The 14,038-nt window shown below is 40.4% G+C and overlaps 1 protein-coding gene across 1 annotated transcript in view; it reads right to left on the minus strand.

Moving 5' to 3' along the window:
• LOC115464430 overlaps window positions 1-14,038 on the minus strand; it is a 153,331-nt gene that overhangs the window by 66,355 nt on the left and 72,938 nt on the right. The window contains exons 3-4 of the mRNA XM_030194811.1: window positions 434-715; window positions 46-179 (exon numbers count right to left, since the gene is read on the minus strand). Of these exons, the coding sequence (XP_030050671.1) occupies window positions 46-179; window positions 434-715 (416 nt within the window). The remainder of the gene's footprint in view (window positions 1-45; window positions 180-433; window positions 716-14,038) is intronic.

Genomic DNA, 14,038 nt, shown 5'->3' on the forward strand with positions numbered 1-14,038 from the left:
GACACTGCTAGGATATGGGGATGGGGGGACGGATGGGGGAGATACTTTACCTTTCTCGTGCCTTTCTTTCCTCAAGTGGTAAATAACCAATACAACCAGTGAACCACATGGGATTATCACAGACACCAGAAGGATGGAGAGAGAGACCATCCAACGGGAGACCCGCTGGAAAAATATGCCTGAAAAAGAAATGAAACCAGGTGATATGAACTTTAAATAGAATATCACAATCTGTATTTGAGAATTCCTAATCTGAAAATGGAACCATACCAGAGGAATCAAATAAAGAAATGTTCACCTGGGAGAGACGGAAGAGATGGTAATAACCTTCTCTGCATCCGATTCTAGGAGGTGCTGCCAGTTTCATGATATTAGAGCTGAATCATATGAACACTCTATGTTACTGAAGCTTATTTTTTTGACTATGACTGACCTGCTATAGAAATTGATGATTCTCTCTCTTGGTTGATTACAGTGTTTCTAATATGACAGGTAATCTTGTCATACTGATTTGTTCTCATAAGTAGGGAAGTTTTGACGTTGAACAGACCATTCTGCCTTTGGAATTCTGTTTCAGATGCTGGTATCAGACTCTGTCCAACTTCTTGTCTCCAGGTCACTTCAGGCTCTGGATACCATCCTGCAGATTCACACAGGATACTTATCCCTCTGTCCTGATAGTCCTTCACAGAGATTGAAAGAACACTGCCCAGACCTAAAGGAAAACAACATCTGTCAGAATATTAGAGATTCATTTTGACAGTGAAATATTGAAGTGATGGTGATTTTTCCTTCTGCTGCTGATGGAGAACAGGCCCAGAAATCCTGATCATCAGGAAAAATGTGGCACTATCAGAAGTCCAAAATACTGAAACCAGACCAGACAGATTCCCCCACTATCATCAGTTACTTTCCCCTATACCAGTAGCACAGCCAGATGGCCAATTTTGAGTGGCCCTGAGTACAAAGTGGGTGGGCACAAAATTTTCTTTCTGCTTTCCATCCCCCCATCCCTCAGTAGACGACCTCCTCCTCCAACAGTCAGAGCTCCTACCAAGCTCAACAATCAGCTTCACTGACCCTGAGCCATCACTATTACTGCCAGCAAACTGTGCATGCTTAGGTTTTGTACATTTGTGAAAACTGAGTTTGCTCAGTATGCCAGCCATGGCCCAGGGACATTGGCGCACTGACTGCTAAACCTTCTAGGAGTTTTGTCTGCTACAGGAGGAAATCTTCAGCTGGCAAGGCTTGGGGATCCTTGCCAGTCAGAGAAAAGGTGCATTGCTACTGGGTGGGCTGAAGCAGAGTGGATGGGCCCTTGCCCACCCAGGCCACCTGTTGCGACACCATTGCAACGAAGTATTGAGGACAATTTTACTTGGCTTCATTTTGGAAACAGAAATTAAACTACATGGAATTACGAAGAATAACTCTCAATCCCCTGTGTATAGCCCTGGCTGAAATAAGCACTTTTTAAAAATGTATATATACATTTGAGCTGAGTGAATCAAGATGTGAACTATGAAGATTGCAGAATGTAGAAATTGCTTTTTATCTAGAGAGGCTTAAATATTTATATTATGAATAGAGGAATAAGAGGGGAGGCTGTTAGCTCACGAATTAAAAGTTAAAATGGGCCAACAAATATTTTCAAATTAAAGATGGTAGAGGTGGTGGTGGTGGTGGTAGGGATATGGTACATTAAAATGAGAACATTAAACAAGCATTTAAGAGGTTTTATGAAACTTTGCATCAGAGTGAAGTGTAGGTGAGAGAATAGTAGATTGCTGATTTTCTGGAGAAGTGTCTGTTACCATCACTCAATGGAGGAGAGTAGTTGGCTAGGATGATTTATGAAGAGGAGGTAAGGAAGGCTATCCAAACTAGGAATATGGGCAAAGCTCCAGGCTTCAGTGGCTACACAGTAAAGATCGAAAACAGACAAGCCAGATACGCATATGAAAAAACAATATTTAATGGAAATTTGATGAAAATAAAATTAGAAAGCCTGACACAGGCTGTGTTTCGCCCAACTGGGCTGCATCAGGGGCTACAAACAAACAATTATATCACAATTAAAAACAATAGAGACAATTAAAAACACAATAAATGTTAAAATAAGAATTACTCATAATTTAAAATATGTGACCATAAAATATATATAACCATAATTGAAAACTCGGCAGAAAATACAAAACAAACAAAAAAACAAGACAGGAAGATCCTCTACAACGAGAAAGCACAAAGGGCAAAAGTAGAGGCTGTCAATAGACGAAGCACCACCGGAGATATGAATCAACAGTCTTTATTGGAATATTCAAAATAAGAGACCCGACACGGGCCGTGTTTTGACGCGTACAAGCGTCTACATCAGGGGTCAAACAAATAACTCTATGAATGAAGGATAACAATAAAAAATTATAATCAAGAAAACCAAACAAGTATAAACAAACATAATTGTGTTGTAACACAAAAATGGTTATGAACTGATACATGTAAATCACTCAAAATGTTAAAAATGAAATATCTATCAAAATGTAACATAACTATAATGAATTTTAAACAGTACCAGCACCAATATTGTTATGGAAAAAAGGATATGTCAATGAAATGTATTATTGAATACTAGTAAAAAAGCCCCGTTTCTGATGCAAATGAAATGGGGGCTAGCAATGTTTTCTTCTGTGTGCATGTGGGAGTGTGTGTGTCCCTGCCCTCTGGCCTCTCTCCCCTCCCCCCTCTGAGTCCTTCACTGTTACAGAGCCAGCGATTTGATTTCGTGCTCTGCTGTTTTCCTTCACTGACTGTGTTACAGAGAGGGCGGGGCAGACACTCATAGGGAAACCGGATATCTCGCCCCCTTCACACTTCCGGCTGGAGGCTTCATAGAACGTTGGTGTTGCCTTTTATATAGAGAGATATTATCAAGAATTTTTGATAAAGTGAAAATATTATGTGTAAAAGAATATATGTATTGATCAAAAAACAAAACCCAAAAGAAAAAAAGAATGCAAATAAAAACAAAAATTAAAAATTGAAAATAATAAAAGAAACATATTTTATAGCGAAAAAATATGATATGATATGATTAATTGAAGAAAATGAATAAATATGAAAAAAATCTTTTTATGAAAAAACTATAAATATATAAATACCAGATGAGACAGAAATTAATAATTATTAAAAAATGAGGAATGCAAAAAAACAAAACAGAAAGTTGAACATGAGACATGTATACTAATGCATAGAGCATAGTTATTGGATGGAATAAAACAAAAACAAAACGTTATATGACACAAAACTGTCTGTCTGCCTGCTAGCAGGCTAGACAAATTGAAAAACTTGTGGCTACTGCATGAACACATCGCCCAACACGCTAGAGTGTATTAATCTTAAAAGTGTAGTTTCTGCATGAGCGCCTCGCACAACACGCTAAAAAGTATCAATCTGAAGGAATAAACGGATCATATGTATGATAATATAAAAAAGTTTTATTGTTAAATGCCTATTGTCCACATGACCAATATTAATATTAAAATATAAAATGGAGAAGAGATATATTTGTGGTTTGGTGAAAAATAATATAGTTCTGAAAAAATGTTAATAAATGAGGAACCGTCAATTGCAACATATGGGGAAATATGCAAACCCTGCCCTCCACTATATTATGTTGAATGTAAATATTAATGAGACAAAGGTTTATTGGTAAGTTACTGCTCGTGTTGTCGAACAGTAAGTGGATGGTGTTAATACGAGTTACTCCATATCAGGTCGGAAAACTACCGTCGCTGCACTTACCTAGAACAGAGCACAGTAACACAGTCCTGATGTAATTAAAAACTGTGGACCGTGTGTGAAAGATCCACCCCTCCTCTGGGGGCTCTCAGGATCCTGTCTCCTCCTTGGAGACTCCGGCTATGGGCAAGGCTTCATGCCCCAGCACCATAACTCACTGTAATCCACAGGGTAAGACTCAGGTAATCAATAGTTCCAAAAGAAAAACCAGCAAGTTTTATTTCCTTGGTGCTCACAGTCCAGCAGTTCAAAACAAAACAAGAACCAAAACTCAGCCCCCACCGTTTTCACTCTTCGGTGGATTCAGCACAGCAGGGTAAAAAGAAACATAAAAGCCCACTGCTTCCAGAACTCAGTCCTCTCTCCTTTAACAGTCCTAAAGCCCAGCGCTTTACACCTCTGGGGAGCACCTGTAGGCTGCAGTTCAAAAAGGCAAAACCACTGCTACACATCTTTCTCAGGTGCAATGGCAAACAGTTCAAAAAAACATCTCCCTTTCTCTTTGAGTAGTTCATACAGGGAAAAAATAACCCCTCCCCAAAACAACCCACTTTTCACTCTGAGTAGTTCAGCGGCACACAGTCAAAACAACATGAACTCTGTGGGGAGCTACAAGGGTCCCACTCTTTCTGGGTCACACTTACACTATCACTGACCTTCCTCCCGCATGATCCTTTTGCTTTCCCCTTTCAGCCCAGCTGCCATACCAAGAAGTCACCTGCTTCCTCAGCTTTTTCCCCAATGACTGAGCCCATGCTGCTATGTCCATTGACTCCTCCTTGCTCTCCACCTTCTCTCTCTCTCTCCAGCCTCCTGCCACTCCATGGGTTCCTCGTCCCACACTTTTCTCAGCTGTTCCTCCTCCTCCTGATTAACCCCAGGGGACACCTCCCTTGCCTTGTCATGGTTCTCCCCTGGAGGCTGCTGGGGAGGATAGTTTCTATACCAGGGTTTTCCCCGGGGCCGATGGGTATTGTAGTTTTTCTCCGGCCTTCATTTTTCAGTGGGAAGGAACCCTTTTCTTTTCTCCCTCTGCGGAAGTAGCAAAGGCAAGGCTCTGTTCTGTCTCCCTTTTCTCTGGACCCTCTTCACTTCTTCTTCTTTCACTTCTATTTTATCCACCCCCTTGCCCTCCTCTTCACACGTACCACAAATACTGTAGCAAACCAAAGCTGTAAAAAAATTATAAATATATGTAATAATGAGTAAACAAAGTAACCACAGGCTAATGAAACTCTCGTTATGGTGCTTGAAAGAGACAGTTAACTGAAAAACAAGCCAAAAGGTATTTAAAAGGAAATGGCGTCAAATGAAATGAGAAACAAAGTGAATCAATTTTATCGTTTGAGTATAAACGTGCATTTAAAATAACATAGTCTAGGCAGATTCAAGATGGCGACCAAGCAGGACATGTGATACGGACGCTCCCAAAAATTTTTCTTCCAAAGCTGTTTTCTTAACTATTGCCATGCCGAAAAGGAAGGGAAAGCCAAAGGGACCACCCCTCCCGAAGCAAGTACCCTCCTTACCTGGGCAGCAGTCCATATCAACGTTTTTTGGTATCTACCCCGATTTCGGGCGTTTCCATTAACGGGGCAGGGAAGAGCCCCGTTCAGGAGAGCGAGTTTTCGCTCAGCCCTTTGGGACCTTTGACCCCGCCGCCTCCACAGCCAGACGGAGCAGCTGTGCCAAATCCTAATAGTGGAACGGACTCGAAGGGGTGGCGTACTCTGTCGGAGAAAGCAACACCCGATAAGTCCTCAGGGTTGGTGGCGGGAGTCCAGCAAAACCAGGAATGATAGCTGGGGAAGCCACGGCGGCTCTGCCTGATACTATCTCACAAGAAGAAATCTCTCTTTGTGCACTGGCGATCCAGCCATTGGTAAAACCTCAAGAGGTATCGCTGGAATCAATTTGGAAAGCCCTAGAAACTCTTCATAAGGTCTGTACATCTTTCATTTCTGTATCTTTGAATAATTCAACTCAAATAAATTCTCTAAAAGAAAAGATGGAAGGGGTTTTGATGAAACAAACCAGTTTGGAAACACAAATTGCTAAAATAACTGAGCAACAGGCTCAAATCTCTGGGGACCGTATGTTAATGCATCGGAAGATTGAAAATATGGAGAACTTGTCAAGAAATTTGAACCTGCGGTTATTAAACTTTCCGAAATCTCAGTTTGTTGCTCCAAAAGATATGTTTGTAAAACTTTTGAAAGAGATATATAAATACTCGGAACAATCCCTTCCTCCGATACAGAAAATCTATTATTTGGATAAGAAAACCAACCAACAACAAGATGTTCCTATATCACAGGATATTCCGACTGAAACACTTGATTTAACAGATTTTCTGGAACAGTCGAAGGATAATACTGAAACCAGAGCAACCTTAATTGTTTCATTTGTATTCTTACAAGATAAAGAATCTTTGTTGAGACTTTATTTTAAAAATATTCATCCAGAGTTTAAAGGAAGTAAGGTTTCAGTGTTTCCGGACATTGCCCAATGGACTCAGCAGAGACGGAAAAATTCCTTGGCGTGAAGCAAGATTCTTTAAACATTGGGGCTGGTTTTTAATTAAGATTCCCCTGCAAGTGTATTTTGATTTTCAAAGATAAGAAATATGTATTCTTTGAGCCTGAACAGTTATGTACATTCCTTAATACGAAGAGGGACTAGGGTTAAACCCAGATAAATGTTCCATAATTATGGGGTACCTCCTGTTTGTTTCCTTAAAATTGCTAATTTTGTTTTGCCAACTTCCTTTGGTATAGTTAATTCATCCTGAATCCACCTTTATTTGTGGACTATTGTAACCAGTATGATTAATATTCTTTCTTTATTGTTTCTCTTTTGTGTTTTAAATGTTTTCTTACATACTGGTGTATCTTGTCAAAGATTTTGTCTTTGTATATTATTCAAAATGGATAAATAAAAATAAAAAATAAATAACATAGTCTAATGTGAAGAGAAGGACTTACCAAGCTGACAAGCTTGTTCCACTGACTATTGGAGCAAAAAATCGCAAAGGGGAAAATGATCAATGTGTTGATGACTTTAAAGGGGATATTATGCATATGTATGAGCCCACCATGACTAATGCATTACGTTACTTCCTGTGTAGGGTGGGTTATATCTAACATCAATCAAAGTGTGTCTAAATTGCAAAGAAATTAACTAAATGGTCACAACAAATAATACGATATACTATATGAATGAATGTATGTAATGAAAAAAATATAAAAATTAAAAATTGAAAATGTGAATGATGTACTACAAAATAAATGGGAGAATACTAAAAAATTAAAATATAAAAAATGATAAAATATATATGTCCAATAAAATATTATATTCAAAATCAGACTAAATTTCATATAAGACTGAAAATTAAATTTTTCTATGTATTTAGGAAAAAGAACTGAAATAAATATTTATGAACGTATATGTGAAAAAATAATTAAAAATTTAAAAGTATGAAAAATACAATATAAAATGATAGAAAAAAAGAGAAAGATTAATTTTGCAATACTCGCTGTTCAATTCATAAATATAAAAATGATTTAAAAATACTAAATGATTCAACTGCAACAAACACATAATATCATACTGTTGAAGACGCATTGACAATCATTGTGCCAGAGCCGGTGGTTGGGAGGCAGGGCTGGTGGTTGGGAGGTGAGGATAGTGCTGGGCAGATTTATACGGTCTGTGCCAGAGCCGGTGGTTGGGAGGAGGGGCTGGTGGTTGGGAGGCGGGGATAGTGCTGGGCAGACTTATACGGTCTATGCCCTGAAGAGCACAGGTACAAATCAAAGTAGGGTATTGTGATAAGTAAGAGGGTGTCCTACACGGTGTAGGCCACTAGATGGCGCTAGGAGAATAGGTGGAGGTCGCTAGGACCGGGGAGAGCCCTGGGAGGTCCACAGGTGTAGGAGGTTATGGGCTGGGTCCTGGGTAGCTAATTAACCACTTTATACCCCCACCTGAGTTGTGAAAGGGAGGGAAGTGAGCTAGCAGCAGAAGAAGAGAGAGCCCCTGGAAGATACTGGCTAACCCTATGGACTTGTGGAGGACTGTGTGTCCAAAGGAGATCAGCAGGCTGAAAATCCTGGGGTAAGAAGTCCCTAAAGCATTAGTGTTTGACTGTGTGTCCTCAGTACTTATAGGAACTGTATGTTCAGTGGAGGGACTGTGTGTCCAAAGAAGAAAAGACTGTGTCCAGAACTGGGTGTTCAAAGAGGGGGGACTGTGTGTCCAGAACTGTGTGTTCATAGGGGGGACTGTGTGTCCAAAGTACTGAGAGAAGCAGGCTGCAAAGCCTGGGGTTGAGAGTCCCCAAAGTACTGGTGTAGTACTGAGCCCATGTATCTGTGTGGGGAGGCTCAGTGTGAAGATCTATGAAAGCATAAAGTGTTAAGCTAGAAGAAGTGTGCCCAGGGGCTGGAATAAAGAGTTGCCTGAGAAATATGCAGTTGGTGAGACCTGTTTAATTTGCTTAGTGGGAACCAGGTCACCCTGAGCGAGAAGGGGTAGCACACTAATTTGCATATGATCTGCATATTGAGAACCAGGTCACCCTGAGTAAGAAGGGGGTTATCACAGTATACACAAAAAGCAGCAAATATGAGTTATTTTGTTGTGCAGACTGGATGGACCGTGCAGGTCTTTTTCTGCTGTCATCTACTATGTTACTATTGTTATTAGAGATGTCTATATAAATTCCTTGTAGAAGAAGCATTAATTTTGTAATACTCGCTATATAATTCATAAGTTTGAAAATTAAAAAAACATACATCCAACATATAAATAGAATGAAATAATGTCATATTATTGAAAACACATTTGGCAAGCCTTGCAATAAGAGATGTTTATATAAAAATTATAAAAAATGAACCCATTCTATATTTGCATTTAGACCACATGGGCTTATTGTATTCAATTCAAATATTGCTCTTTGTTCCTCCCTTATTAGTCGATTGTCAAAATTACCACCTCTCCATGATCTTTTTAAAACTTTAAAGACTAAAAATTTTAAATCTGTACTTGTATGTTTAGCATGTATCCAATGTTGGACTGACGGAGCGCTGGTGGCTTGATGGTTGATATAGCCTCTATGTTCAAAAATGCGTGTTTTTATCGCACGTATGGTTTTGCCAACATATAGAAGTGGACAGGGACATATGATGATGTAAATAACTTCACTAGTGTTACAATCTGAAGAATGGGATAGCTTGTATTCTTAAAAATTGAGCGGGTGTTGAAATTGCAGAGTTGTCAAAGCAAGTGGACACACGCTACACCGTCCGCACGGCTTATGTCCCAATGTCAAAGTGGGGTAAAGATCCATTGTGTCTTCAGGAAGAGTCGAGGGTACTAACTTTCTTTAATGTTCCTGTTCCTGGAGTAGGCAACCACAAGATCTTTGTTCTTGAGGCACTCATGGCCTTCTAAAATATGCCAATGCTTTCTGATGGTCCTTTGTATTTGGCTTGCTAGATGAGAGTATTTCAGCGTACATACGATATCAGGTGTTTTTCTTGCTCTCTGTTGTATCAATAATTCTTCTCTCAACTTGTGGCCTGCTTTTGTGTAACCATCCTCTATGTGTCTTTCAGGATACCCTCTTTTTTTATTATTTATCAATTTCAATTTTACAAGCATTTCACTTCTTGAATAAGAAAAACAGTACATATTAAAGTAGTATCCATAAATAATAGAAGCAAAATTGTATAACTTGCATTAGACAACCATAAAGTGGGGGTTAGAGCAGTTACTCAGGAGATGAGATTTATATAAAGAAATAAAAACAAAACATAATCTTAAACAGAAAAGCTTAGCCACATTAAACCAATTATCACATTCTGTCTCTCTGATCTATTACATGAGGCACACTATCCTGTTAGTCTCAACATGTATTAAATTATCTTTTTTGAGTAATAAACTGTTTTAAATGTTCAGGGTTTAAGAAAACATAGTTAACCCCTAAATATTTGATGTTACATTTACATGGGTAATTCAAGTTGAAAGAAGCTCCTAATGCCAATATTGCAGGTCGAAGTGCCAAAAATTCTTTTCTCCTGGCTTGGGTCTGCTTAGTAACGTCTGGGAAAACCCAGACTTTACCTCATAAAATGGGGTTTGTAAATTCCTCAAAGCAAGTTTCCTAACAGATTCCAAGTCCTGTTGAAAAATGAATGATACCAAAAGAGTTTGGCATTCGGTTATATCTGTTAATGAAGATTTTAATAGTTCTGATACATTGAGATCACATTGCTCCTGTTGAGAATCTCGTTCTTTTTCCTTCACTTTTTTCACTGGAAGATAATATATTTTGTTCAACGGGGGTATATTATCTTTAGAAAATTTCAAATGTTCTATTAGATATCTTTTTTAAATTTCATGCGGCGGATAAATTGGAGTCTTGGGAAAGTTCAATAAACGGAGATTTAATCTTCTGTTAAAGTTCTCAAAATATTCTAACCTCCCATGTATCAAGGTGTTATCTTGTATCAATTTTGCAGTAGTTTCCTTCAACTTGGCATTTTCATCAGATAAATATTTTATTTTGTCTGCAACATCACTCTTCATAGTAGTAAAAGAAGAAGACAAAGTCTGAACATTAGTTACTAAAGATTCTATCTTACTTGTTGATGCCAAAACAGTCTGGAGTATCCCCCATATTGCCTCAAGCCTTACCGGCGCAGCTTGAGCCTCCAATGGTAGAAGGACCTCAGGAGAGCTTTCAGCAATAGGGCCCAGTTGAGATACCACTTTTCCAGCTTCATGGGTTTCTGGTTCACCTCTAAGGCTGACCTCTGCCGGTTGTGGTGGTGGAGAACGCGTGGGGGGGACAACGAAATGTCCTGTCCCTGGAGCTCGGCTTCTCCTTGTGCTCGTTGCTGAGCGGGACCTCCCAAAGCCAAATTGGTTCTCGCGAGACATCCCTCGATCGTTTGTTGGATCGGTGTCGATGTAAGAACCGTCTGGGCTCCCATTCTAACGAAAGCCTTTCTCTTATGAGGCATCGTGGCAAACAAGCAAGTAAAAACTTTTTCTAAACGAAGTAGGGAAATTTGAGAAAGGTTTATCTCCAGCCAAACTTCTCGAGGTCACTCGTGGTTCGATGTTACGGCCGCCATCTTGCTCCACCCCCCCCCCTCCCCACCCAGGATACCCTCTTGTGCGGAATCTTTTTTTCATAATTGTGGATTGTTTCTCACACTCATCGAATTCTGTGCAAATTCTTTTTAAGTCTTAAAAATTGGCTGTAAGGCAGATTACGTTTCAGTGATGAATTATGGAAACTGTTGTATTCTAAAAATGCATTCTTATCTGTACTTTTCCTATAAAGGGTAGTAATAAATCCATATTCTTTCTTCTGTATCATTAAGTCTAAAAAACTGATCTGGAGATCATCCGCATTGTTAATATATGTTACAGCTAGAGATCCCTCCATTGGAATAGTGGTGGGCAGAGCCATAGAGTCTAGGCTGCTAAGAAGCACTGACCAGGCCAGAAAATCTGATGATGGCTTGAAACTGGGTACTTGCTGAAGCAGGGCCTAGCTGACAAGCCTAATCAGGATCTGGTATAACTTCCAAATACAGTTTTAAAGTTTAGATGAAGGATTAAATGACTTGAATAGCTAAAAGTTAGGTCAAGTAATTGAATTTAAAATGGAGTCCTTTTCATAAGATGGATACTTGTCCCTGCATTTGAAGTTAGAAGAGTTGCTTATTACTGAGGATGTTGCAGATATTGAGAAATTGTAAGAAGGGGGGTTTTGGGCTTCCGATCTAGCTTGTGGTTAGCGACTGTAAGAAAAATAAGATTTGCATAATAAAATATACAGTTTTAATGAGTGAAAAAGTGTATTTAAGAAGTGTTAATCTGGGTGGAGTTTGGAGAATTCCCCAACTTTACCCAGAGTGCAGAACTACGGTCGGTTGTCCTGAAACTCTGATTGATGTGCGGATCTCTGTTATTAAGCCAACTAAGGAACTCTTCCAAAATATCTTTGTTGCCTCGCCAGAGGAGAAAAATGTCATCTACTGTATATAGCTTTTATAAAAGATGACATTGCCTGAAAATGGATGCACATGCAGATGTTTTTTTTTCAAAATCTGCGACATCAAGATTCGCTACATCGGGAGCCATGGCCGCTCCCATCGCTGTGCCGCAGATCTGGAGATAAAATTGTCCTAGGAAGCAGAAATAGTTTTTAGTTAGTGCTATTGTTGCCAATGTTATAATGAACCAGTTTGGAATTCGTAGATTAGTAGTTCTTGTTTGTAATGATTTTGTAATTATTTGTATAGCCTCTAGTTGTGGAATGTTTGTATACAGGGAGTCTATATCCAATGTGACTAAAACTGTATGTGATAAGTCACCCTCATAGTCTTCAAGTAATTGTATCATGTGGTTTGAATCCCTAACATAAGAATCAATAGATGGTATTAAGGGATGAAGGAAATGATCAACAAATACAGCAGTGGCGTAGCCAGACTGCCAATTTTGGGTGGGCCTGAACCCAAAGTGGGTGGGCACAAAATTTTCTCTGTACCCCCCCCCCCCCCCAGCAAAATTTAGTCACACTCAGATGCATTTGTCACACAGGGTAAAGTGCTGCTTTTCAGTGCATCCGATTTCAGACAATTTACTAATCCTTTTCAGTGAGCTTTCAGAGGCCAAAACCTCCTGCCTCAGGTCAGTATAATGCTGTTACGGTATCCTCTCCTGACCTAAGGAAGGAAGTATTGGTCTCTGAAACTTTATTAACACCATATTACTTTATCCTAAATTAAAATAAAATTATTTTCTTTACCTTTGTTGTATGGCCATTTACTTTTTCTCATTGTGTTGCTCCCAGTCTCTAGATTCTGCTTTCCTTCGTTTTCGCTTGACTCTTCTGCCAGGGTTTCCTGGCCATTTGTCATTTTTCTCTCCTTTTTCTTTGCTTTCTTCAATATTTTTCTGCCTCTCTCTGTGTCCAGATTTAATTCATTCTTACTATCCATTCTTTAATTTCCTTCATCTACTTATGGCTTTTCATCTTTTTCTCACCCTTGTTCTCCCCATGCCCCTTCCTCTTATTCTCCAATCTTTCACTACTCCCCCTTTCCATGCAGCAGCTCTCCTCTTTCTCTCCCCATCCTTCCAATAGTCTCCCCTCTTTCTTTCTGCATCCTTCCATCGTGTCACCTCTTTCTCCCTACCCTTCCATCCAGCATCTTCCCTCTTTCTCTCCCTATCCTTCCACCCATCTACCCTCTCTCCTGATCCTTCCATCTAATGTCTCTCTCCCTCCTTCTAACCAGTGTCTATCTCTCTACCCTTTTCTGTTCAGTGTCCCTTCTCTCGCCACATCCTTCCAGTCTCTCCCCTTTCTCTCTGCATCCTTCCATCCAGTGTCTCTCTCCCCACCCATCCATTTTCCCTGTTTCTCTGCCATCCTTCCATCTGTTTTCCCTCTTTCTCTGCCATCCTTCCATCTTCTTCCATCTCTGTACCTCTATCTTCCTCCATGTTTAGTATCTCCTTTTCTCTGTGTCCCTATATTACTCTGTCCATCTTCTCCCCTCTCTTTGTCCCCAGTGCCAATATATTTCTACCCTCTCTGACCCTACCCCATCCAGCTTCTCTCCTTCTCACTCCCTCCTCTTTCCAGCATCTGGTTTGGTTGCTTGATTTCCTGCCTCCCTCCCTCAAGCTGTAGGTTTAATATTCCCTTTTCCTTCATCTCCTTGGTCTGGTATCTCTGTTTCCCTTCCCTCCCTCCTTGTGCTGTACCAGCAGTTCTCTCCCTTCCCTCCAGTTCTCCTCCCATGTCCAGCAGCTCTCTCCCTTCCATCAGATCCCCTCCTCCTCTTCCTCCCACATCTAACAGCTCTCCCCCTTCCACCCAGATCCCCTCCTCCTCTTCCTTCAGCAGCTCTCTCCCTTCCATTGTCCCCGCCTTCTCTTCCTCCCATATCCAGCAGCTCTTTCCCTTCCCTGCAGCCCCTTCCTCCTCTTCCTCCCTTGTCCAGCAGCTCTCCAACCCCTTCCTCCTCTCCCTCCCATGTCCAGCAGCTCTCTCCCTTCCATTCAGTCCCCTCCTCCCCTTCCTTCAGCAGCTCTCTCCCTTCCATCGTCCCCTCCTCCTCTTCCTCCCATGTCCAGGAGCTCTCCCCCTTTCTACCAGTCCCTTCTTCCTCTTCCTAGCTTGTCCAGCAGCTCTCCAGCCCCTTCTTCCTCT

The sequence above is a fragment of the Microcaecilia unicolor genome, chromosome 3 (genome assembly GCF_901765095.1).
Source record: "Microcaecilia unicolor chromosome 3, aMicUni1.1, whole genome shotgun sequence".
In the NCBI taxonomy this organism is placed as follows: Eukaryota; Metazoa; Chordata; class Amphibia; order Gymnophiona; family Siphonopidae; genus Microcaecilia; species Microcaecilia unicolor.